The sequence below is a fragment of the Podarcis erhardii genome (assembly GCF_964252035.2).
Source record: "Podarcis erhardii genome assembly, chromosome: 3".
Classification (NCBI taxonomy): Eukaryota; Metazoa; Chordata; class Lepidosauria; order Squamata; family Lacertidae; genus Podarcis; species Podarcis erhardii.
The window spans coordinates 48,600,251-48,626,418 of NC_138507.1; the positions used below are offsets into that span (position 1 = coordinate 48,600,251).

General features: G+C 39.2%; 1 protein-coding gene across 4 annotated transcripts in view; it reads left to right on the forward strand.

Moving 5' to 3' along the window:
• Window positions 1-26,168, forward strand: part of GRIK2 (glutamate ionotropic receptor kainate type subunit 2) — a 461,921-nt gene that overhangs the window by 344,945 nt on the left and 90,808 nt on the right. For 3 of the 4 annotated variants that reach the window (XM_081856951.1, XM_081856953.1, XM_081856952.1), the window contains exons 13-14: window positions 6,352-6,470; window positions 11,018-11,235. In XM_081856951.1, the coding sequence (XP_081713077.1) occupies window positions 6,352-6,470; window positions 11,018-11,235 (337 nt within the window). Of the gene's footprint in view, window positions 1-6,351; window positions 6,471-11,017; window positions 11,236-26,168 lie in introns of those variants that run through there. The other variant, XM_081856954.1, reaches the window with a different exon arrangement.

A 26,168-nucleotide genomic window follows, 5' to 3' on the forward strand; every position in this document is an offset into this window, starting at 1 on the left:
ATCATTTCTGACTTTGCATTTAGTATTTTTCACAGGCAAGCTTAGGTGAGATGGGTAGGCTCTCTTGTGCCATATTAATATAAGCATGTGATACCTAATGGAATAGTGAAGCCTATTAGGCTGTCATCGTGTTGTGTTATGTGTGAAGGCATATAAAATTTTTTAAAAGTAAAGTAGCTTTTAGCAATGTATAATTCTGCTACTCTTCTCTGAAGGCAATTTTTTTAACTCCCACATTTGGTTATGAGTTTTGGATTAATTCTTGAATAAAATAAATCCTCTAAACATGATCAAACCTGGATGCTGAAACAAGTGCCTTTCTTAGGAAATAGTTTCTTTACAATCAAAAGAGTTGATAATTTTTTCACTAAGGGTCATGACCCCTTTCTTCAGTTGTGGGTGCATCACATTTCCCCATCATTTATATGTTGCTGGAGAACTAAATTTACCCCTCCACACACCCCAAACATGTATTCCAGGTGTGAATTCTGTGTGGAATGTGTCAAGATGCTTTGGGAGTACACTTGTTAGTGTCAGAAAAATGATGTAACGTATCATACTTATAACACATTTATTCTCAAGGCATTTGAGAAACTTATTAAGTCAACTATTATGGGCATAAGGAGACATACTTACATATTTATGTGATCCCCCCCCTCCCAATGAAGCAGAAGGATCAATCTTTGGAAGAGAAGGAACAAAAGAATTTGAAGATTCTTCCCACCCCTACCCCCACCCCAAAAATGTTTTAAGCATTTAGAATTAGGAAAAGAACAGGAGGAAAAGGTACTGTTAGTGAATTGTGAAGGGCTGAAAAGTGTTTCTGGTGCTTAAAAAAATGGAAGTGAAGTCAGATTAGAATGGACGATGTTGAATCTTAAAGGAAAGAGGCCCTAACTTAATTCTCCCAGGTGCTGTGTGGGAACATGTGAAATTCTTCACCAGCATCTCCAAGGGACTGCTGAGCATATGGCTCTCCACATGGGGTCCTTCACATTAAGTTTGAGGTGCTAATTTTTTAGATTGTATAACTTTAAACATTAAAATTCATTCTGCTCTCTTATGTAACTACACCTACTTATATGTGCTATATTTAATTTAAAATTAAAAATAAATTGGTGCCCACTAAACCTGGTGGGGCTGCTAGAATGTCATGGTGTGGCTAATGAGGTCACAGGGCATGGCCAGGTTCTGGTTTTCTGCCATACTTCTCCACTTGGAAACATACCGGGGACACTTAAGCACTGCAGTTTTGCAAATAGTAACTTCCTCAGCTGAAAAAATTCTTTGGTTCCAAAGGGGACCTTGCTGTCACAGTTGCTTCTCTGATTTGCGAATAGACGTGTTGCCTCCATCTGTTCTGTTTTCCCCCTCTGTCCTTCTTCTTTGCAAAGAAACAGTGGACATTTAAACATTGCAGTTTTATTAATACTTAGCATTTAACAGAGATTTAGTCTTATGCTCACTCTCATGAGTATACATGCAGTTATGTCATAATTCCTCAGTAGTGAACGGAAACTTATATCTCTGCTCATTTGGTAATGCTCCCTCAATCCTGTTTTAAACACACACACACACACACAAGAGAGAGAGAGAGAGAGAGAGAGAGAGAGAGAGAGAGAGAGAGAGAGAGAGAAAGTTGCTGGAAACTCACAATTTGTAGGCAGTAGAAAAGATGTTAGACATTTTATCTGAATAAAATATATGAACCACCAGTGCTTGGAATGTTCATTTTAGAATAGGAACAAAATAGTTCACTTCCAATTCATGCAATGCACTTTTCCGTTCATAATAATTGTTGCCTGCCACTCAGCTGTTAAAGGTTGCACTCCCCCAATGCCAAGCCTAAACCATGCCAAGAACTCAAGTTAAAAATAAAAAAGAACAGAAAACATATATCTTAAATGAACACCTGCAGTTGTATTAATGTAATGGTTAAGAGTGTTGTACTAGGACCTGGAAGAGCAGGGTTCAATTCTATGCCCACTTAATTGAATACAATGGGACTTACTTCCAAGTAAGGTATAACTAAAATCATCATCCTCATCATCCTCATCATCATCATTAAAATGAATAGGATTATGTTAGTAACTGAAGCTAACCCATGCCTCTTCAGTATAGTTTACCACTACATATATAAGAGTATATCACTCCAGTAAAAATTAGGTTCAGGAATATTACATTTTATTTAAGTTAAAATATTAGAAAAATGATTCTCCCCCCCACACACCATAGGATCAGTTCTAAATATTATAGCAGCAAGTTCCACAAGCTTCTCCAGTACTCTGGATCTTAAGTATCTTAAGGTTTTATAAAAGCAGGGATTTGTTTAGCTCAGAATTCCTCTCCCTTTTGACTATCCAGTCAATACACCATTCCACCTCTCTGCTCAAAGTGAGATTGCAGCTGGAAGTGTGGGAACAAGTTTGCTCTGCTAATGCAGTAGTCTGGGGCTGAGAAACAAGATGAACATCTAGTGTTCTTCAAAGTACTGATAATATTTTTTGTTCTACTTGAAGCAATTATGATAAGTTATTGCTCTTATTTCTGATGGGAGTTAGTGCTCTTGCATATGCCCATATCATATTTTCAAATACATTAAACATAAATAAATAAACGAGGCCCAGTCCAGCTCACGGAAAAACTTTTTTTGTAGACACTTCTATCTCTCAACCATAAAAAGGCTTAGCTCAGCCCATGAAGAAACAAGATTCTCTCCTTCCCCCTTTATGATGTCAGCCAAATCTCATCTCATCTCTCCTCTCCCTGCCCCCCTAGCATTAAAAAGGGTCCAGTACCACCCCTGAATTAAAACCGAACATGCTTTTGGAGTCATTTGCCACTATTCCTTTCACTGAAATGCTTATATATCTCTATGTCTATATCTGGCAGTGATGAAACTGGAAGCTGAACAGTGAACTCGCTGGATAGCCATGCCGGGATGGGGGAGATTGTGCTTCCTGTTGCTTTCTCCTGGTGCTTGCAAAAGGAGGGCAAAGTACCTCAGAGAAGAACCATTAGCAGCTTGCAAATGGATGCATCTATTTGGCTCAGGTTGATCTAATTGCTTGGAGAGGCTCTTCAGAGTCCTGCTCTAGTGCTGTAAAACTTTCAGTGCATTTCTGAGGGAATCCTGACCTGCTAGAGTTTATTCAAAGGGAAATGAAATAAAAAAATAGAAGTTCAGAGGGTTTCTCCACCCTCTGTAAGCCACCCATACTGGAATTGATTATTTCAAAAACTTGTTGTTTTACCCATGGAGACAGGGTTGAAACCTTAGGGGTGATTATCATCACCAGAGTTGATTGGCCAGCACAAGAGATGATCAGGAACAGGTCTCTAAATATGAAGGAATGTATTGCAAATGAATGAAACGAGCATAGAAAGAGCCATTCTATAGCTTTATGGGGATTGGGTTTTAGTGGGGGGGGGGGTGCCACACCTGCACTAAGTGACGGTTTTCCACTGTTTCTTACCATTAAGGTGTTGTTAATTGACCAAATTACAAAGCAAGGAAAACTGGCGCATTTATATTTACTCTTCTCATAAGTTTTCTGTAGAATAGAGAAAGTATTGAGAGGAGGAGGAATGTGTCCCTTGAGACAGAAGTACCTAAAACATACAATGCCTGTTTGGTTTTAAAAGAAACTGAATTTAAAACTTCTTCTCTTTGAAGTTACATTTTTTTTGTCTTGTAACATCTTCTCTGTGAAGTTTACATATACTAGGTTGCATCTAATGTCAAAATGTTTTTTGCCAGCAAGAGAATGCATAAGCAGCAAATTGATGTGAAGCAAATTGCACAATCTGTTGCGCATGAAGTTTCTGCTAGCACAGCTGTGGAGTCCAATTCCTCCATTGCCTAAGATTAAAACCCACCTGTCTGCTACCATAAGAGCCCTTGCCCTACAGGACAGAAAACTTTGGATACAGCCTTTTAAAAATTGAGATGGCAAAGCTGTGTGTGGAATGCATTTGCTTAAATTTAAACAAGTGAATAATTTACTGCATCAAACACGAAATGGGTTGGAAAAAAAGACTCCTGCTACAACAGTAGACAACTAAAGAAGTAAAAACCAGTCTAGATTTCTTGGAAAGCTGCAGAAGAAATAAGGTCAGAATATTTAATTATAACCCAATCAACCTTTCGTGAGCAGCATGTCAGTTTTACTTTTGAGAACCAAATGAAACATTTCTTTGTTTCTCAAGCACAGGCTTTTAAGACAGGAGGTGTTCTATCATTGTATTAAGAGGATAAAAATGGATTGTTTGATCTTCTGAATTTTAATGTGTTGAAAAGATTATTGGGAAGAAAATTGCATTCTCTGAAGTGGCAGAAATATTATTCAGATAACATTAATTACATGATAGTTCCACCCCTTTAATAATGGGTGTATATTCCAGTTTGGGTTTGTAACAAACAGAGTGGCTTTAAAGACTTGAGAAATTTATTTTTTTTTAAAAAAAAAAAATCATTACCATGAGTATAGCACTTAAACTTGCATGAGTTCTTTAATTATTGTGGTGGTTATGGTCCATTGTGCATTATGTTGTGTGTGTTTGTTTTTTCTAATGTGCTTTGGGTATTAAACATAAGATCCTCACATACTGCAAAAAATTTAAAAGACATGATTTGAAAGGAAGTTTATCTCCTATCATTAAGCTGTGTGCCTGAAGTGCATATTTTGTGAGAGTGTTTTGTCCTCAAAAGCACAAATAATAATATGGCACCACAGTAGTAATTTATCAAAACATGGCAAAAAAAGGAAAGAACAAAGGAGTCTATATCGAACACCTTGATCTCAAACATATTTAGCTTGGAAATCCCATTTTATTTCAGTGAAACTTGCTTCCAAGTGTCTTGTGTCTACCTCAAGGCAACAATAAAGAAAAACGAGTTGACATTTTTGCATGTTTTAGCCACAATTTGACAAACAAGTTTTCAGACCAGAAGCCATCAGTGGTGTAAATGTCACACATTATGTGGTCAGTACCATTTCCCAGAATCTGTGATTTGCCTCTTTGTAACTTCCAGACAGCCTTCTCCAATTGAGTGAACTGTGATTCTACTGGCATTATCAATTCAGGGATTGATGACGATTTAAGGGTGTGTGGTATTGGGGGCATTGTAGACAGTGAGGTTGGAGGGAAATGAAATGCAGAAAAGCACAGAAAGTGATAATTGTATAATTGGCAAGTCACTGAACAGTTGTTGATATCCCAGGCACGCAGGCATCAGTAAGCCAATGAACACACGCCATGTCCTAAGCAATCAATCAAACAAACAAAAACCCACCATTGACTCAGTTCAGTCCTCAAGTGATAGCACTGAACTTCTTCAGGTATTATAATTCAGGGGTTTCATGTTGCAGTCTCACTTGAAGTTTCTTTGCTCTAGGATGTCAACTCCAAAGTCAATTCAAATGCTCCTACAGTGGCATTTTGCCATTTCTCATATTGGTCCATTTATTATTTTGCATATTGATTGCTAATCGGACTTCTAGCCACCAGACTCTATCACTTTGTATTCACTCACCATTACTTCAGCTTTGAGGGGAACATCATCAGGTCAATAGACACAGCAATAGGCACTCACATAATTCAACAGTAGGCCAACATCTTCATGGTTCACTGTTAACCGTGTGGCTTATCCCCAGACCATGTTACCCAGTTCAGCCACGTTCATCTGATAATGGGGTTTGTATTCCACACAAGCTTGACACCATTATAAACGTGTTAGCTTTCGCTGTGCCTGCAAGACTGTTATTTTATTTTATTAAGTGAAATCCTGCTCATTTAGAGGTTTAATTTAATAACAATTCCGCTAGGCTTCAAGGTGCTATTTTACTAGTCTTGTGAAATCATATTAACACATTTATTTAACAGTTTACCTTCCATTATCATTATCGGAAAGCCTTTGTACAAAGTTTTTAGTAGTGTTACACTGTAATAACTTGCTAATTATTATATTGCAATGCCTCCCTTTTTATGTGTGTGTCAACATGCCTAAGAACTACACGATGTGCTATTTATTGGGGGTCTAAGTGATACCGAGTCCTTTACTGTGATTTGATTTGATTTGTTTTGTTTTTGCAAGACTTACTGTCACCATATAATGTTACTGTGCAAATTAATTAATGAAGGAAAGGGTACTTCATCACTGGTATTTTTTCTTCTCCTTGTAATGCTTCCTGTATTTATATACTGCAATTGCACTGTGACAACTTTCTTTCTCTATTTTCTATTTAACTTTTCTTATTTTTTCTGTTTCTTTTGCAGCAAATTTGCTGGATAGAGTTTCTGCTCGCTGCTTGTTAAATATGTTCTTTTTTTTTCTGTCAATTACCACAGGTTTAGTCCCTATGAGTGGTATAACCCACACCCTTGCAACCCCGACTCAGACGTGGTGGAAAACAATTTTACCTTGCTAAATAGTTTCTGGTTTGGAGTTGGAGCTCTCATGCAGCAAGGTATACGATTCAGCCTGCTCTTTCCCCTGGGTGCCATGTCCCACTTTTTGCTGGGGGTGACAGTTCTCTCTTTTTCTGGCACAAATTGCTTGCATGGGTGCCTCTGTGCATGTAACCATAAACCAGCTTTTAACATTAATACACCTAGGCATTCTTGAATCCCACTTTCTGAAAAAGTGTACCCAGCAAAATAGGATAAATCCAAACCTCAATATTCTCAGGACACTTCCCTCTAACCTGGATATAGGTACATCTCACTGCCATTAATTGATGCACTAGTCTGTATTTTTCAAACAGTGACATTTTTGCAAAGCAAGAGCTGAAAGCATGATTACCTCTTTACTATTGTCTACTTTGGATGTAGACCTTCATTTTCCGTATTCGGCTCTGAAATGAGATGCCATTTATTGCATGGTTAATAAATGCCATCCCAGTTTGCAATACTTCTTGCAACCATGTTCTGTTTGAGATTCCTTAAATGCAAATTAATAAAGGCAAGGCAAACGTTGACGACGTAGCACATGCTGTACGGTATGTGCAAAGAAATGCATTTTAAAAGATGGATGCTAAAATTATAGGGATGCTCATCTGAGAACAGATAATAATACATCAACAGGGTATTTATTTATTTTGGTTATACAGTGCACTCCTCTTGTGCCTATTTTGTTTAATTTACAAGAGGGCAATATAAGCGGTAGTCCTAAACAATATAATCTATAGTAAATTGTTAGGGTTAATTGCTAGGTTCCCCTCTCCCCCAGTGTAATACGACATATATAAAAGGAGGGCAGTGTAATGTTTGTCATCTAATTAACATTACTTATTTTCATAGAATCATAGAATCATAGAGTTGGAAGAGACCACAGGGGCCATCGAGTCCAACCCCCTGCCAAGCAGGAAACATTACTTATTTTAAAATTCATTGTTCTTCATGCTATCATTGCTTGCCTTTAGTAGACTACACCCACATTTCCATGGAATACCAAAAACATTTGTCCCCTTCTTGAGCGTATTTTTCAACAGATATTTTAAGAGAAGTTGACAGTTGCAGGAGAGTATATGTACACATTTATGTGCTAGAACCAGCATTTAATTTCGGCAACCAAAAGTACAGAAGGTGGACATGTGTATTTGGGTATCTTGTGCAGGTGGGGGGGGGCATTTATTTTGTTTTCATTTTAAATGACAGCATTTCCTTTTGGAAAAGTAATTAATGTACTTGACAGAATGTCTTAGGAGACATGTAGGAGTTAGGGCATATTGATATAACTGCCCTGGAGCAGAAAGTTAGAACAACTTTAATTAAACCTCTACCACGCTTGTAAACTGCTCTGGATTCTTGTTGTTTTTGAAGTTACTGATACGCGGAGACCTACAATAAATATAATCTAGCAGTGGGCACAATCCAGTCAGAGAGACGCAATTGTAATTTCCATTTATTTCAACAGAAAAGAGTTAATACACTCTTTCATTCAAATTATAAACGTTTAACTCTGGCTGGATCTGACATGTCCAGTGTGTTCTTTGCAGTCTGAACATTTTATTCTTAAACATCCTTTCGTATGAGTAATACAAAATGCATCAGCATTTTAAAAGACAGAAATGACAATTAGATCATGATTTAGAAAAGCACTTGACAAATAGATAAGCCAAATATATTGCATAGTGGTAAATCTCATGCCATACTCCTGTAAATTAATAATAGCCTAAATAGAAATAAAATAAATATATTTTATGAAACATAGGACTATCTACAAACCACACCACAAGGAGAGGACTAGGTTGAGTGGAAAGGAGTCCTGCACATGCCCAATATCCACTTAATTTCATTCCTGGAATGTAGTTGGTTTCATCTAAAGAGAACTGATCACAATTTTTCCTGTGGAGGTAGCAAGACATACAGGTTTGTAATCTGCAAGAAAAGGCAAACATACAGTGAAGGACCAAACAAACCATGAACAATGGGGCATTCATAAGAAATGTTCATGGGTCCCAAAGGTCCATTAGAACATAGTCTTCCTCCTCCTATAATTATTTTCTTGCCTCTGAAAAAGATTAGTGCAAAGAACCTTCATTTGTTTGTTTCAGACATAATGTCAAACCATAGCTTGGTGCAAGGTAAACTATCTTGTGCTCATTCACTTACTTCTCCCTGCCTTATCCCCTCACAGTCTCTGATTTCATTACTCACTTTCCATTTAGTGGCAAATTAGCATTTAGTTATATTTGAATTGAACCAGGGGGAGAAAACACACACGAGCAAGACACTTCATGCTTTATAGCCCCATTTTTATAGGGTAGTGAATTTCTGGCACTACTGGGGGTCCAATCTCATGGGAGGCAGCCATTTCCCTCAGCAGGAAACAGGAAGTCTCCTTAAGACATAGTCTTGCATTGTATTGGGTCTAGTGTGGGAGAGGCATATAAATTATCCTGCCTACCTGGTCTAAGTGTCAGGGGTCCCATTTACTCTTTACCTGGTCTAAGCCGATGGGGTAGTTCAGATAATAACCTCAAATGAAAAGTTCCCCGACAAGGTGTAATAATTTTTGAAACACACTAATATCTGCATCATTAACACCCCCCTCCCCAAACACATTTCCATGAATGCTGGAGGCTACATGATAGAGGAATCTCATTCATTCCTTGCCCACACCTCTCTGCTCCCAGGAAATTGTGGGATATAGTGCTGGACATGACGTTACCTTGGGTACATGACAGTCAGCCCCTAACCAGGCTCTGTTTCACAGGCTTTGGTGGCACTCTCTCTTAATCCTTGGGTAAGATATGAACTTGTGGTAATTGGGGCAACTATGGCAAACATTTCTACTGTTCTTTTCTTTCAAGTCTTGTTTGACTTTCCTAAGTGTCGATTTTTTTGAGAAAGCAGTAAAAGCTGTTTGGCAGTATTAGCATTTTAGTGTCTTTTAAGTGTCTGACTGACAGGGCCTAGGAGCGACTACATCAGAAAGGTACTTTTCTACTTTTTCCCTTGCAGAATTCTAGGCAAAGTCTGGCGCTGGAGTTGGCTGTCATGTCCAAGTCTGTCAGAGCTTTTTTTGTTTGAAACAGCAAGGGTAAGATGAACTGCAGGGTAAGATGGGCTGTTTTGGATTGAATAGTCCAGTTATGATACCACTTCTTTTTTCTTTTTCTTTTCCCCCTTTCCTTTCTTTTCTTTTTCTGTTCTGTAATTGATGTTGAGTTTGGCATAAGCTCCATTCATCGGAAGATGTGTTACCTTTCTGGACCAGTTCCTTAACTGATGCAAAATAAACAGTATAATTAATCAGGAATAAAATAGTCCATCTTGCCTTCATTCCATTTTACCCAAGTAAAACAAAAATGAAAAAAAAAAATCCTTGCCAACTGATTAAAATTTCTAATCCTTTATCATAATGACACTATGGATATATTTCTTTTGAAACAGCTTGTTGCATATATGCCTTGCAACATTCTTTTGCATATTGTGGAACAAATGTATATGTGTATATATATATATTTGCCTTGCCAATATTAGTTAATTAAAATATTCCGTTTTCCATTTTTAAGAATTTCATGCATGCCAACTTACAATTTTATATTTTTGCAAATTAAGAAAAAAATATTACGGCTTCTAATGATGAAGCACAAAAGGAGGCTATGTGCCTCCTATACTATTATTAGGCTCTAAATTAGCACTAATCATTATGTACATTACAAATTAATATCTTAAGCCCCCCTCTGTTTTTAGTGCCATGATCAGGCAACTCCAGCAATGCACTTATAGTCTGTCTTCATATAATATAGGTGTAAGAGTAATAGTTCTACTGCTCTCTAGTAAATGAAATGTGTAGCTTGACCACCCCATTTATCTTAAGCTGTGGGGCCAACTATAGAGATGGGAGATGTTTCATTTTACCATTGGCTTGCTACATATAGATTCATTATGGTGACTTTTCTTTTTTAAGGTGGCAACATTTTCAGGTTTGTAGCATCCTCTTTGTATCAGAGTTTCTCTGATACATTTTTCCTGATTCCTTGGGGCAACAGCTTATTTGTTACAGAAGTCAAAACATTTTATGAGCTGCCAGATTAGTGGTTCATAAATGCTTTGAAGAGCTGCTGCAAGATTTTACTGGGAGGCTCAGGACTGCTGTTTGTTTTTAGTTCTCTTTTAACAGCTTAAGTGTCTTCTCTTTCTCATTTTATTTTTTCATTGTCACTTGATTTAAAGCTCATTAAAAATAATAATCTGGTTATGCACTAGATCACGGCCAAATATTGATTTGGACCTCCTATTGCTATATTTTTGGGTCCCATAAATGCTTGATTTGCCTAAAGCTTTTTTACCCTTCCCTTTTTGAGTGGAATTTGGTTTTATTTTCAGTTTCAGTTCTGCGTCTGTATAAGCAAAATGTATGCCTGTCACTTTATTTATTTTTGCTCAGTGATTCCATTCTCACCCATGTGACGAAAGCAAACAAACTCAAAAGAACTGAATTCTAACAATGAGAAACACAATGTTTATGCACTGGATTCATCTTTTCCCCCCTGATTTTCGTTAGGTTCCGAGCTCATGCCCAAAGCCCTCTCCACCAGGATAGTGGGAGGCATTTGGTGGTTTTTCACACTTATCATCATTTCCTCGTATACCGCTAATCTAGCCGCCTTTCTGACAGTGGAGCGCATGGAGTCCCCCATCGATTCAGCAGATGATTTAGCGAAACAAACAAAGATCGAATATGGAGCAGTTGAAGATGGAGCAACGATGACCTTTTTCAAGGTAGGCCCTTTGCCATTTAATTGGAGGGGGATATTACTTCCTGTGCAGTTGGTTAGCAGGTGGAGAAATTACTTTAGTCATTCAGATTATCACATTTTGGTAGGTTTAGAAAAGTATGATGTCCTATTCATGCATTAATAAAAACCATTGGAAAGTTAAAAGGCAGCTTTCTTACAGTATACTGTATGACAATGATAAACACTAACAAGTTCCGGCTTCTGACCTTAATTCAGAGTAAGCATGTTTCTCTGCATAAACAAACGTATACCCACTTCACTGGGATTAAGTCTCATTTACCTTTGAGTATAGCCACAGGGTCAAGCTGCACATCTTTGTTTTCCTTTGTTAAGGAGAACAGAACAGTCACTCTTCCTTGCCTGACTTTAATTCTTTCTTTAATTCCTAATGGCAATGCAGTATAGAAAAAACAATTTATATTTCAGTAGAATGAACCTGTACTGTTGTATTGCTTGGAAACTGAGAGTGCGTCATTCCTTGTTCTAAAAGCTGTTAAGGCACCTCTTCCTGGAAGGCTGGACTTGTTACTTTTCTTGTGCTTGTAATGCACTAAAACAATCGCCGGGGGGGGGGGGGGCAAAGGCCCCAGGCTTACCTTTTGGAGCAAGGAAGTCCAGCAACGTCCTTCCCGGAGAAGCTCTGGAGCCAAGTGAGGATTAGCAATTAAGATCCACCCTCTATTGTGTGGGCAGGTAATCCCTCCCCTTACCTGGCCTGGTTTCCCTGGCAACGCTTCCCCCAGGTGGGATTGGACAACTCACTGGGGTAGGCGGGGACCTCCAGGTATCCCACCTGAGGGAAGGCAAAGCCTATGCTGATGGGGCCACTCCAGGTCCAGGGCTGCGCGCGTCCACGCAAAAGGCGCCCCCCGTTTTAAGTGGGGAGCGGTCATTCATGCTATCTCATTTGCTGCAGTGTACTAATGAAAGTCAAACCAGTCCAGGTGCTAAGGTCTGTCATAAGAATCTCACAGTTTCAAAATGCAACCATGTTACTAGCAGTAGCAAATGGTGTAGTGGGCAAGTGATGCTCACCTGACCTTCAGTTGGTTGCATCACTGCTGCTTACCAAGAGGTCGAGGAGGAGGGGCAGTAAGGCTGTCAACATGCAAACACAGCAGCTGAGCCAGTCAGGTGTTCCTGATAGAACAGGTTTAGCTTCATCAGTCACCTAACTCCTGTTGAGAACAGAAGAGTATGAAGAAAAAAGCTAGTTAACATTTCCCTCCCTGTCTGAGATGAAATAATATGTTAAGAGACTCACTGCCTTGCTAGACACATGATTTCTTGTGTTGCTTTAAAAGTTAGATTCACAAATGTATAGGGAATTACCCAGTAATTCAGTACATAGTTGCCCCACCCCCTGCAAAAAAAACATTCAATTATTATTATTCATAAATTTGTATATACCGCCCTTCATCTGCAGATTTGTACACATGTGCTCCGTTCCAGAGAGCGACTCTGCAGAATTCCTAGGAGAGGACTGGGAGCTCAAATCACTCTTGTTTCCCCATTCACCACTTCTGTAGAAGATGTGACGTAGCTCTGAATGAGAGGGTACTCACTCCTTTGTGTGTGTTTTTGCTGATCAATATGATGATGGGCAGGTTTGCAGCACCCTCACTGCCTCCCACTTCAGTTTGTGGCCTGAACAGTTGTTATTCTTTCCAATTCATTTATGTCCTTATGGTATGCACTGATAGTGGTAGTAGCTCTTTGTACCTGCTTTTCTTCAGTCTGCCAGCGTAACCGTGGGGGAGTGCACTGCCTGCCAGCCACTGCCCCTTACTCTGTCTCTTATACCATTGGTGTGGGCAAAGAAAAATGACCTACAAATGAGTTTATGTTATTTTAAAATTTGTGAGAGCCACTTGGGGTATTGGGGTTTTTTTTTGGGGGGGTGGATTGTTGGAGAGTGTGAGGTTGTTGCTGCTTTTGATGCTATTTTTTGTATTTTTATTTTGTATCTTAAGATTTATGTGGAATTCGGTTGTATACTTTCCGATGTTTGTTTATTGTTTATGGTTACTTTTGTAAGCGGCCTTGAGCATGGATTTAACTTTGAAAAGGCAGCATACAAATGAAATGATGGGTGATGAATGGATTTCTCTGATAAATCCTTCTAAATTTAAAGCTGTCTTTAAAAGAAAAGGGATGAGGGACTTGGGTGAGTTCCTTTTTGGGGGACTTAAATAAAAAGAACCTGATCAAAGGAGAAAGTGAGCAGTTAAATGCTATAGGAAGGTACTGAGAGTAAGAATTGATTCACTGGTACTGTTATTAATTTATGTAAGATTTGAATGTACACATAACCTAAGATTAACTTGGCATTTAGAAAGGGAGGATTAATGCTGCAAAGATGGGCCATTGCCAGCACAGGAGCATAATGGCTGTGGCAGGTGCAGGGAGACCCACAGGAATGGACACAGGAGACTGGTATTGGGTTGAATTAGGCCACAACTTTATTGATTACAGGAAAGAGTAGATTTGGCTAAGGCACTGGGCATGTATCCATCATCAGGCAGCCCTAATGGTACCTGTTAGGAACCTGGTGGGGTTGACCTTGTGTAGGAAAGTCGCCCCTGACATGGATTGTGTGCCATGATCCTGTACAGGCTGCCATTGGGTGAAATATGTTGGCCCATCATTCCCTTTTTGGCTCCTGGACAGAGTCACCCCTCCTGGACCCCTCCCTGTGACTAAGGATCCAGTCGAATGCCTTATCTGCCAAAGTTGTGACGGTTGCTATAAGGCAGGTGAAAACCTGCAAGCAGGCCACTTTGCTTGCAGGAGAAAATTCCTCCCTGGCCCTGAATACAGAGACCGCGTAAATCATAGCAAGGTCCATATGCTCCATACCCACTCCCCACTGAGCGTGCCCCTAACAGATTGGGTGGGTGGGAAATCCAGTGATGAACATCCAACAGGATGGCCTGCACTTGGCCACCCCCTTAAATAGACCAGGGGTGGGCTGGATGCAACCCCCAAGCCCCTGCCCCTGATTCGCCTTGCAGGCACTGCCCACACATACCTGAGAGGTCATTGAGGCCAAAGGTGGGTGTCGCCAGGTGACCGTCCCCTTCCCTGGCCTCACTGATAGATGGCAGCCTCCATGGACCCACCACAGCCATGACATGTGGCAAACATCATCCATCTGGAGCCCCAGATAAGCGGTTATTCTCCTCAGTGAGCCACTAGGTGCAATTCAGATTTTTTCAGATCTCTCCAAGATGTCATGGATAATCACTTGTGTTTCCCTATTTTTGTGGAGATGTTATGTAAACATTAACATAGTTCTGATGGAATTCTGGAATTTGGAATTTATTAATATTCAGTAGCTAAAAGTACCGTAAACAAGCTACCATGCAGGTAGTATTATAGAATTTTTTCTTCCAAAAATCTGTATGGGAAATAGAGGTAATAAGTTTGTAGGAATTAACTGTAACTAATCAATCAAAGCTGCCTTAATAGCAGGGATATTTGAAGCTGTCAAAACAAAATTTAGAGAAGTTTAAAGAATCTGGTTTTCTTAATTTTAAAATGAAACAATATGATTAAAGTCTCAGGGCACAAAGAGATTATGACACAAAGTATTTATTCAGTCTTACCAAAGAACTCTACAAGACTTTATTTTATTTTATGTCTGCCTGATACTAGTGGAAGACTTTGATGTTGTATTCTTTCTGATTGTCAGGCTGAACTTGAAAGCATTTTGGGGGGCAATTTTTCTGAGTAAAATATTCTAGCCCAAATGGTGTTATGCTGCTGCTTTTTCCTTTACTATATCTTCTTATTCTGCACATATTTCTTTTTCTATTTCTCTTTTCACCTCTTTGTATTTTCCTTGTTAATTTGTTCTGGTGTATCTTTGCAACCCCTGGATGGAATGCTATGCCTTCTAGCACTACAGAGTTGAATGAGAGTCATTCCTGACTATTGGAAGAACTTTCCCAAACAATTAGCTTGGGAAACACCCATCTTCAATAAGTGTGGCCGGCTATTCATGTATGACTCTCTTCTATCTTCACTGTTGGAACCTTCTGTGTTCCTCTGAACACCAGTTGCTGGGGACTGCAAGTGGGGACATTGCTGTTGCACTGAGGTCCTGCTCCCAGGATGGAAATCTGGTTGGCCACTGTAAGAACAAGATGCTGGCCTAATCCAACAGGGCTTTTCTTATGATCCTATGGTGTGGCATGCCCTCAATTCCTCATGTCTCAAGAGTTAAGGGAGTCTATCTACACCTACACTATATGTTACTCTTCTGCAACCTGGTTCCCTTCAGATATTTTGGAATACAACTTCCATTAGCCACCATGGCTGATAATACCAGCAGTCCAAGTTACCTAGAGGATACCAGCCAGCCTGGGGAAGTCTATTACATGTTTGTCTTTGAAGTTAGATGCTATAGTTACTAAACCTAGCACAACCTGGTATAAGAAACGACAGCAGAGGGAAACAAACTAACAGTTTTGCATACTCAGAATGGCAGGTGAGCAGATTTTTGCTGGTCAAACAATGGAGCGGTAATGAATTAATTCACCCTATCTCTACACTACATCACCCCCCTCCCAACTGCTTTTTAAAAAAAGAGATGTACATTAAATGCCTTCTTAGCATATTGTCATAGAATCATAGAATCATAGAGTTGGAAGAGACCACAAGGGCCATCGAGTCCAACGCCCTGCCAAAGAAGACTCCACCACACTCCTTGGCAGCAAATTCCACTGTCGAACAGCTCTTACTGTCAGGAAGTTCTTCCTAATGTTTAGGTGGAATCTTCTTTCTTGTAGTTTGGAGCCATTGCTCCGTGTCCGCTTCTCTGGAGCAGCAGAAAACAACCTTTCTCCCTCCTCTATGTGACATCCTTTTATATATTTGAACATGGCTATCATATCACCCCTTAACCTCCTCTTCTCCAGGCTAAACATGCCCAGCTCCCTTAGCCATTCCTCATAAGGCATCGTTTCCAGGCCTTTGACCATTTTGGTTGCCCTCCCCTGGACACGTTCCAGTTTGTCAGTGTCCTTCTTGAACTGTGGTGCCCAGAACTGGACACAGTACTCCAGGTGAGGTCTGACCAGAGCAGAATACAGTGGCACTATTACTTCCCTTGATCTAGATGCTATACTCCTATTGATGCAGCCCAGAATTGCATTGGCTTTTTTAGCTCCCGTGTCACACTGTTGGCTCATGTCAAGTTTGTGGTCAACCAAGACTCCTAGATCCTTTTCACATGTACTGCTCTCAAGCCAGGTGTCACCCATCTTGTATTTGTGCCTCTCATTTTGTTTGCCCAAGTGCAATACTTTACATTTCTCCATGTTAAAATTCATCTTGTTTGTTTTGGCCCAGTTCTCTAATCTGTCAAGGTTGTTTTGAAGTGTGATCCTGTCTTCTGGGGTGTTAGCCACCCCTCCCAGTTTGGTGTCATCTGCAAATTTGATCAGGATGCCCTTGAGTCCATCATCCAAGTCGTTGATAAAGATGTTGAATAAGACTGGCCCCAAGACAGAACCCTGTGGCACCCCACTAGTCACTCTTCTCCAGGATGAAGAGGAACCATTGATGAGCACCCTTTGGGTTCGGTCAGTCAGCCAGTTACAAATCCACTGAGTGGTAGCATAGGTTGGGTAATATGAAAAGGGTATGGGGGGGGGACCTGGCAATTGGATATGCAATTCTAGGGATTAGGCCTTGTTGTCATCTGTCTGTCTCGAGACACAATGGAATGCATCTCACATTGCTGGAGAATCACAGCGCCTGCTGAGGCCGCTAACTTGTAACTGCCGCCTCCCGCATTGTTTTCGCTGCCTTAACAGCACTGAAGTGGCCAGGCCTGATAAGTGCAAAAGGAACTAGTGTAGCCTTCCAAACTTGGAGAAACATGTCCAGTCATAAAATATTGACCTTTGAGCTTTCAGTATTGTCTTCTGTAGTTATGTTTTTTTTCTATTTTATTTTCTGCCATTTTTATTACCGTTTTAACTGGATGTGTTAGTGCTTTATGAGATTGATCAAGAGCCAGGAAATCTCTTGCCCCTGGAGATATTTAAAAGAGGATTGGGAGAGTGCGCGCATTTTGATGAAAGAAAATCCTACTGTCCTGGGAACGTGACCATATGACCGATAGAATTACTGAGTCTAGGTTTAAATAGCAGTTGTGTCTATCATAATAAGATTGGTTGGCATCTGTGTGTCTTGGGATGCAGTGGAGGAGTGGGTCTTTGCGGGGTAACGTCAAACTCTTGGAAGGTTATAGCACCTGCTGGGGTTGTAGAGGTTGATACAGGAGAGACATATTTTGTTGCAGCTGTGGCAGATTGGGACACCCAGTTGTGCTGCAGCAGGTGCACGATGGCTTTTCTTCTCTCTGTGCTCCTCCCAGTGGCCATTCCTTCTCTGGTCACTGCTATGGATGCATGACCTGTTTGTCTGTCTCCAGGCATTGCGGTCATCTGCAAGGGATTATAGTTGAGTGAAAAGTTGTAGGGAGCTATTCAATACAAAATGTTGCTATGAAATATGGTTATGAAGCTTACTGCCTGAGATTTTTATTTTTTTTAAAATGTGGAGTTTTGTGAAAATGATTCCGTATTCCATCTTGGACAATTAAGCTCTGCTTAGATGTTCATCTCCACACATGGAGTGGGGAGCATGGCTGCCTACACTAGCCTTGCTCCCAGCACTACCATCCCCACAGGTGACAGCCTCAGATCTTCCCACAAGAGAGGAATTTTCATGCTTTCAGCTGGTCACACTTACAATTCCACCATATGATTCAGAACCTTGTATGATTGGGGTTCCTGTTCATGTGGAAGATTCTTAGCACTTTCAGTTGAACATGCAAAGTTCCCCCCTTCAGGTCTTTTGCCTTCATATGCAAAGGTTTGATATGTTCCATGAACCAGTCGCTTCTCAAGCTTGGCTTTTGTTTTGCAGATTTCAGTGCGTAGACACACAACTCCTATGAAAGCTTTACTGCCTGCCTTCACCATTGTACAAATGCACTTGGTATATTTGGCAATGAAGATGAAACAGAGTTGGTAGTTCAGGTTTATTGACAATGTGCAAGTATGACAGTGCTGAGTTTGATCTTGCTTCTGTGTTTATGTCTATATCTCATTACAGCAAGATAAAATAACTAACTGCCAGAATTGAGCAAAACAGTAGCATATAGTGCAACATAATATAAAGACACCAGATGGTTTCTTAATGTTAAATGAAAACATGAAATCCCAGTAATAGCTATTAGAGCCAACCACTGTGAGGCACAATAGCTATCCCTGTGATTGACAGTAATTCCCACAGTAGTTTTTCTTTGTAAAAAGCTTATCAAAGTTGTCTTTGAAACATAGCCAAGATTTTGGAAGAGCTAACATTTGTTCAAGAAGAATCTAAATCAGAAATTGAAAACTTACTATTCACATTTTATTTGGAAGCTTGAGCTATTTGTTGCTTTCTGTTTTTTTTAATGATATTTTATTAATTTTCCACAATAAAAAATTTATAAACAATAAATAGAAAAAGTACAAGAAAGATACAAAACCACAAAAATACAAAAATGCAAACACTTAACATAAAAAAGAAGAAGAAAAGAGGGAAAAAAGAAAAGACTCTTTTCAAATTCATATCCTCCATAGCCTTATTTTCTTGGCTTCCACCCTTTCTTGTATTCCACTTCAAATTTAATTTAGCAAATTCATTTATATTAGTTTTATCCTTTGAAAATTCCTTCAAATATTATATTATTCAAATTTTCATCCAGTATCTATCCCTTCTTTCATATTTTTATTTATCTTAATCACTTGAACCTCTTCTTCTCATTTCAGTGTCCTCAACATTCAAAGATTTTGCAATGTTTTTGTAGATAGTTTTTAAACTTCTTCCAATCTTCTTCCACCTGCTCTTCTCCTTGATCTCATATTCTGCCAGTCATTTCTGACATTTCCATGTAGTCCATTACTTGCATCTGCCATTCTTCCAAGGTGGGTAGATCTTGTGTCTTCCAATGCTTTGCAACCAGGATTCTTGCTGCTGCTGTGGCATACAAAAAGAAAGTTCTATCCTTCTTTGGCACCAGTTGGCCGACCATGCCCAGGAGAAAGGCCTCTGGTATCTTAAGGAAAGTGTACTTAAGTACCTTTTTTAGTTCGTTATATATCATCTCCCAGAAAGCCTTAATCCTTGGGCATGTCCACCAAAGGTGAAAGAATGTACCTTCAGTTTCTTTACATTTCCAGCATTTGTTATCGGGCAAATGGTAGATTTTAGCAAGCTTGACTGGGGTCATGTACCACCTATACATCATTTTCATAATATTCTCCCTTAAGGCATTACATGCCATAAATTTAATTCCGGTGGTCCATAACTGTTCCGAGTCAGCAAACATAATGTTATGTCCAACATCTTGTGCCCATTTAATCATAGTAGATTTCACTGTCTCATCCACAGTATTCCATTTCAACAGCAGATTATACATTCTTGATAGTATCTTAGCATTGGGTTCTAACAATTCAGTTTCTAACTTTGATTTTTCCTTCTGGAAGCCAATCTTTTTATCTAAATTATAGGCCTCTCTTACTTGAAAATAATGTAGCCAATCCCGCACCTTGTCTTTGAGTTTTTCATAACTCTGCAATTTCAATTTATCACCCTCCTGCTCCAAAATTTCCCAGTACCTTGGCCAATTGGTCTCCATGTTAAGTCTTTTCATGGCCTTTGCCTCCATTGGTGATAGCCACCTTGGGGTTTTGTTCTCCAACGCATCTTTATATTTGATCCAGACATTAAATAATGCTTTTCTAACAATATGGTTTTTAAATGCCTTATGTACCTTAACCTTACCATACCACAAATACGCATGCCATCCAAATACATTATCATACCCTTCCAAATCTAAAATGTCTGTGTTTTCAAGAAGTAGCCATTCCTTCAGCCAGCAAAAAGCTGCTGCTTCATAACTTAACTTAAGGTCCGGCAGGGCAAATCCCCCTCTATCTTTCGCATCCGTAAGTACCTTAAATTTAATTCTGGGCTTTTTGCCCTGCCAGACAAATTTAGAAATGTCCCTTTGCCACTTCTTGAAACAGTCCATCTTGTCTATAATTTGCAATGATTGGAACAAAAACAACATTCTCGGCAATACATTCATCTTGATGACAGCAATTCGTCCAAGTAAGGAAAGCTTTAAATTTGACCAGATTTCAAGATCCTTTTTCACTTCTGACCAACACTTCTCATAGTTATCCTTATATAAGTTAACATTTTTAGAAGTCATATTCACCCCTAGGTATTTTACTTTCTTTACCAATAATAAATCTGTCTCCTTCTGAAACTTTTCTTTCTCTATTGGCGTTAAATTTTTCTCCAATACCTTAGTTTTTAGCTTATTCAGTTTAAAGCCAGCCACCTGACCAAAATCCTGGATTAATTCTAAGGCCCTTTTAGTGCTCTTGCAATGTCAAAACTAGGTCATCTGCAAAGGTTTTAAGTTTATATTGTTTATCACCGACCTGAATACCCTGAATCTGTTGGTCCCTTCTGATCATGTTCATGTTCATGTTGCTTTCTGAACTATCCCATCCCCAACCCCCCCCCCTACCCCAAATTCTGATGATTAAAAATACCTCAGTGTAATGCGTTATGTTTAGGGGAAAGTGGTGGGTAGACTTTTTGACTCATTTCTCCAGTCACCTCAAACCAAGGACATAGGCAAGTGGTAGGGTAAGGGTTACCTAAATCAGTCTGATATAAAAGAAGTGGTTTGTTAAGACAGCATAAACATTGAGATAAAAAGCAGTTTTTTAATCATCCACTCTCATAATTAGTATTTACAATGTCTGCATTGGATTTCCCTCCAATCACATAAAAGACAGACACTGTCTCTGTTGTCTTTTAGTTACCTGCGGAAGACCTTCCTCTCCCAATAAGCCTTTTAAGTGGAGATCTTTATGCCAGCCTGAATCTGTACTGGAACACATTTTAACTGTTTTATATTTGGAATTGCTTTAATTGCTTTATACGTGGAACTCTTTTTAACCATTTTAATATTTTTTATTTTTAAAATAATTGTTATAACCCTCACCGAAACTCACACAAAAATCTGACAAATAAGTTTTTCAGTTACTTCCCGCCTTTGTTTTTCAATCCTTCATTGCTAATTACAGAATTTTGAAGAACAGCTGGGAATCTGATCAGAATCTAAACTGCTCCTGGCAGTAATCCCTTTGACACTGCATGGCTGAGCTGGCATGATGGCCTGGCATATTCTAACTGCTCAGGAAACAAAGCTATCAGAATGTTTGTAGCCCATCTCTTTTGAGGAAAGGAAAAGTTGTCAATATGTCTACCCTCAGGATATCAGTAGCTTTGTGGATTAGGCTGATTAGAAAAATGTAGGGAAGATGGCAAGGAACCAAGAATGAAGGTGGCCGAAGTGGGGGAAGGGACAATATGAAAGGACCTCAACAGAAGCATATGTAAAGGACAAAGGAAGCTTTAGGGAAAAGATAGGAGAAACTGAAAACATGCAAGAATGGGCTAAGGACAAAGACAAAAAGGGCGCTGAATTTTATATATTAGTTTGGAATAACCATGAAATACTTTTCTTGCAGGCGTCTGTTATAGTTAATTTATAGTTTTATTGGCACAGAGACATCAAAACTCATTAACTATTGAGGGAGTTTGGCTGTGTAAATTATTTAGCTGAATCATAGTCAAGGGGGGAAATGTGCAAGTTTATTTGATCAGAATGTAATCAGAAGCTTGAATGGCTTTGACAATGAATCTAAGCAGAAACATGGTACCAGAACATCCTTGCCTGTTTAACTTGCTGAGTAAGTCTTCTAGTTTGTATCATTTCACTGCTGTTTACAAGGCTGCCCCAGGACACTTACACTAATTTAACATTACACTGATGCATGCTTCTAGTAACATGCAAGGCTGCTTGCATTAGTACTGTGGCTGGACAGTTGTATTCATTGCTCTGCTCCAGAGGGTCCCCCAACCCCTTAGAATAGATTTTGGGGGTTCACAAGGGGTTGCATGTGGGTGATCAGAATCAGAAGCCTCTTCTGCTCATGCTGTGGCAGCACTGGATACAAACAAGGTGTAGAAGAGAATAAAAGTATTACTCCCAAGTTAGCTGCCTGAATGGGAAGCTGCCTGTTCTTATGAGGAAGAACATAAAGAGATACATGAGCATCATTTGCCTCCCTGCTTACCTTGTAGCTGGCAAGAGACCAAACATCTTCCCAGGTAGGGGACAATTCTAAATCAGTCACATCCTGGTAGCGGATGCTGCCTACTGCTAAGTATGTATGTATGATATTGCTCCTCTTGTTTTCTGTGTCACTTATGTAATGTCTTTTCAATAGAAGTAACTGTTTGAGTTCATGTTTTAAATTGTTACCCCCACACGTCTATTTTAACTACCCTTAGGCTCACTTTTTATGGGGCTCCACATGGTGTAGTGATCAAAATGTCCTTTTCATATGTTTTCCCTGTTCCCTGCTGTCCTCCCCCCTTCCGGAGCTCAGAAAATATGACTTAAAGAAACAAAATGCAATGGAACTGCTGTTGCAATTCCTTCGGGTGTAGATAATGTATCACACAACAACTCCAGCCTATGCAACCCTATAATAGCCTATATATTGATTCATTTCATGAAATTTATACAGTACTTGATTGTACAAAGAAAACGCTCACAGCCATACTTTAAAACATACACAAGTTACAATACTAAAACAGATTAAAATGGCCTCAACTTTCTAAGCCTCTGAGTAGGAGGAGGAATGTTTGTTTTAGCAGGCACCAAAAAGAGTTCAGTGAAGGCACCTGTCTAATATCAATAGGCAAGGAGTTCCAAAGTGTAGGTGCTGCCACACTACAAATGCGGAATGAGTATTATTTGTCACCTGTATTAGAGCCAGTTCAGCCAATAGACTGTGCTCTAGGCACGTGACCTATAGCTTGTCACTGGGAATAAAGTCTACCACTTCCTGAATGGCATTTCCTTGTGTCCATTAATGTTTCCTGCCCCCATTCCAAATTGCATCTGGGGAAGGGGACACCATAATGGGGATTATTTGAACCTTTCTTCACACAGTGCTCTCAATGAAAATTCGAACTTCTCCCAATGTGTGTATGTTTTCAAAATTGGCTCTTGCAGAATTTCAGATCTGTAGTACTTTGCATAGAAACTAGCATAGTGATAATAGCTGGGTGCAACAGCAATATAATTATACCCAAACATAGATCTGTTGACCATACACTGACTAAGAGGCTTTGAGTTGGATATTGTGCATATCAGAAAGTGTGCTGGATGATTGGATATAGTTGGCCATATTGTGTGTCTGTTTTGTGTGCTATAATAATTTCCTTCATGTTGTTGGTGTGGCCTAAATACATCACTGAATGATGGGACATTAGGGTCCTGATTTAGCATCTTTTGTTTGTGCATGTGTGATGAAAATACTCTCTCTTTTTTGGTCTATTGAAACATTTTATTCTTAGCAATGCTTTCAGTTTATGCAGCCAGAGTGCACAGTGGCTGTTTGTACTTTGCTCAGAACTATTGCAACTTGCTAAATTTCCACGTACGGTAATGTTTCAAAAATAATCATGAATGTGTACTACCATGGTTGTGAAATATGATCCAGTGCAGCATGAGCCATTTCCTTGAATGAAATGTATTTTCAAGCAATCTGTCTTATATTTAATGAATTGAAATTATTCAGAACCTTTGTCTAAGCTTTAGCCAGCTAAAGAGGTTTGAAGTTTCCATCTGTATTAGTAGAAATTCTGATTTTACCTTGTCAGTTCACATATGGTGTAAGAGAGATGGTGTCCAACTGCATTAGTACTACGTTTGTGTTATTATATATGTTTTCATAGCCAGCACTGCCCTGAATACCACCGTGAGTTTTATAGCTTAGATAAAACATTCCTCCCCACTGTTATTCATTGACTTGAACAGAATGCTTGTCACAGACTGTTATCTCACCTTCCCAAGACATGTGTATTGTGGTCATTGTGCAAGCTGGCTTTGACATGAATATGTTTATCACCAGATTTAGAATTCTAGTACCTATCTAGGAATACTATGAGGTAAAAATCAGACATAAAATTCTGGAGTGTTCTGCTTTCATTGTGGACTTTTAATGTGGACAATTGGATTTTAAATTATCGATACTAAATATGAATAAATTTGAACTCATAAACTCATTGCACAAAGGTGTCACATTGGATGAGTACATGGACAAGTTACTTTTGGGAGAAATTGTGTTATTCATTGTGATTTAGAACAGGATGTTCATACTTCTATTTTTTAACCTTTATGGGCAGAGAGTTTGTATGTGTTTGACATCTAAGTAATGTGCTATTTTCTGCACATAATAGATTTTGATGTGAGAAGCAAGTGTTACTCTGATTTTGGCTTAACAGCTTTGTAGTGCTTAAAAGTACATATTCAACAAAATAGTCTAGTAGTTGATATTGTTGTCTGAATTTGCATATGCTGAACACTGAACAGAGAACCGTCTTGTACATTTCTGTTTTCCACTAAAAATTACATGGTTTCCCTAGCTTGTATATATGCTGAATTTATTCAGACAAAAACTACTCACATTTGTTTCTAATACAAAAATGCAGGTTAATGAAGATCAGTAAGTGGTAAGTAAAATGTTTGAGGTGAATATTGCAATAAATTTTTATTTATCATGAATATTTTGTTAACTCAGACTGTTCAGAATGGATTTCCCTGCTCATTCAGTGCTGATAAAATATTAACAAGACAATTTAATGGCAGAAATATGCATTGCTGTTTAACAGATGGCCTGTGATTTGGTAGAGATATTCCTGTTTTTTTACAGGAAAGTTAAAGAGAGATGACATTCTTAAAGAAAGAAATAATCTTCTATTCCAGAATAACAGTCACCATGTTAGAGATGAAAACTTGTGTAGCTGAAATTCCACAAGTGAATTCCCATAGATCTGCCTTACTCTCCACTCATGCTCAAAATACAGGAATGGAATATAAGTGCATTCTTCCTATAGCTAAAGATTTTGGAGATGCTCTCCTGAGCTGCAATTCAAAAATCTTTGTGGAATTATAAAAGGGGAGCATTACAAGTTTCAAATTCTTTCTTGTCTAAGCTGGAAAATTACTGGCTTCTCTCTCCACTGGTGCTTCCCATACACAAAATGTATTTTGTGTCAGCCCCTCCCCTTCCCAAACACTTTTTCCTTGCCCTTATTTCTCTCAGCAAGAGCAAAAGCAGTCTGTCCTGCCTCCTCATTGATGCCTTAGTGCATCATTGACAAGAATACACATCTGAAGGGCTATCACACTTTTCCTACTGGTGTGCAGTTGCTCGAGGTAACAGGGAGGGAAAAGGGCACCCCACATCTCCATGCACAACTTTGGCTGCTGCAGGTACCAAGTCAACAGGCAGCTTGGGAAGGGATAGCAGAGTGTTCTATCCCGTCTTCTCATTGGCTTCTGCTACTAGGAAAGGGTGTTTTGGAGTTAGAGAGGGTAACAGGAAGGAGAGCTCTTTTTGACAATTGTAGATAGTCATGGCACATTTTCTTTCCATTCTTTCTTTTTTTGAGAAAGCACTTGCTTCATTTTTGAGAAAGCACTTGCTTCATTTGAGTTAGGCTAAGTCTCTCATCCTAATCCAGTCCTCCTTTTCTGCATGATTCAAATTATTAGTGTTCTATAATGTGTATAGCTCCTTGTGAAGCCTTTGCAGTTTACATATCAGAAGAGTGAGCTAAGGCTCTCTTGTTGAATCTATGGGAATCTCTCTGTGTTCGCTGCATGTGAGGTGACACTCGAGTGTACTCTGGATTTTAAAAGCAAAAATATTGAATTTCCAGCCTCACCCCAAAATGGAAAACCACACTGGA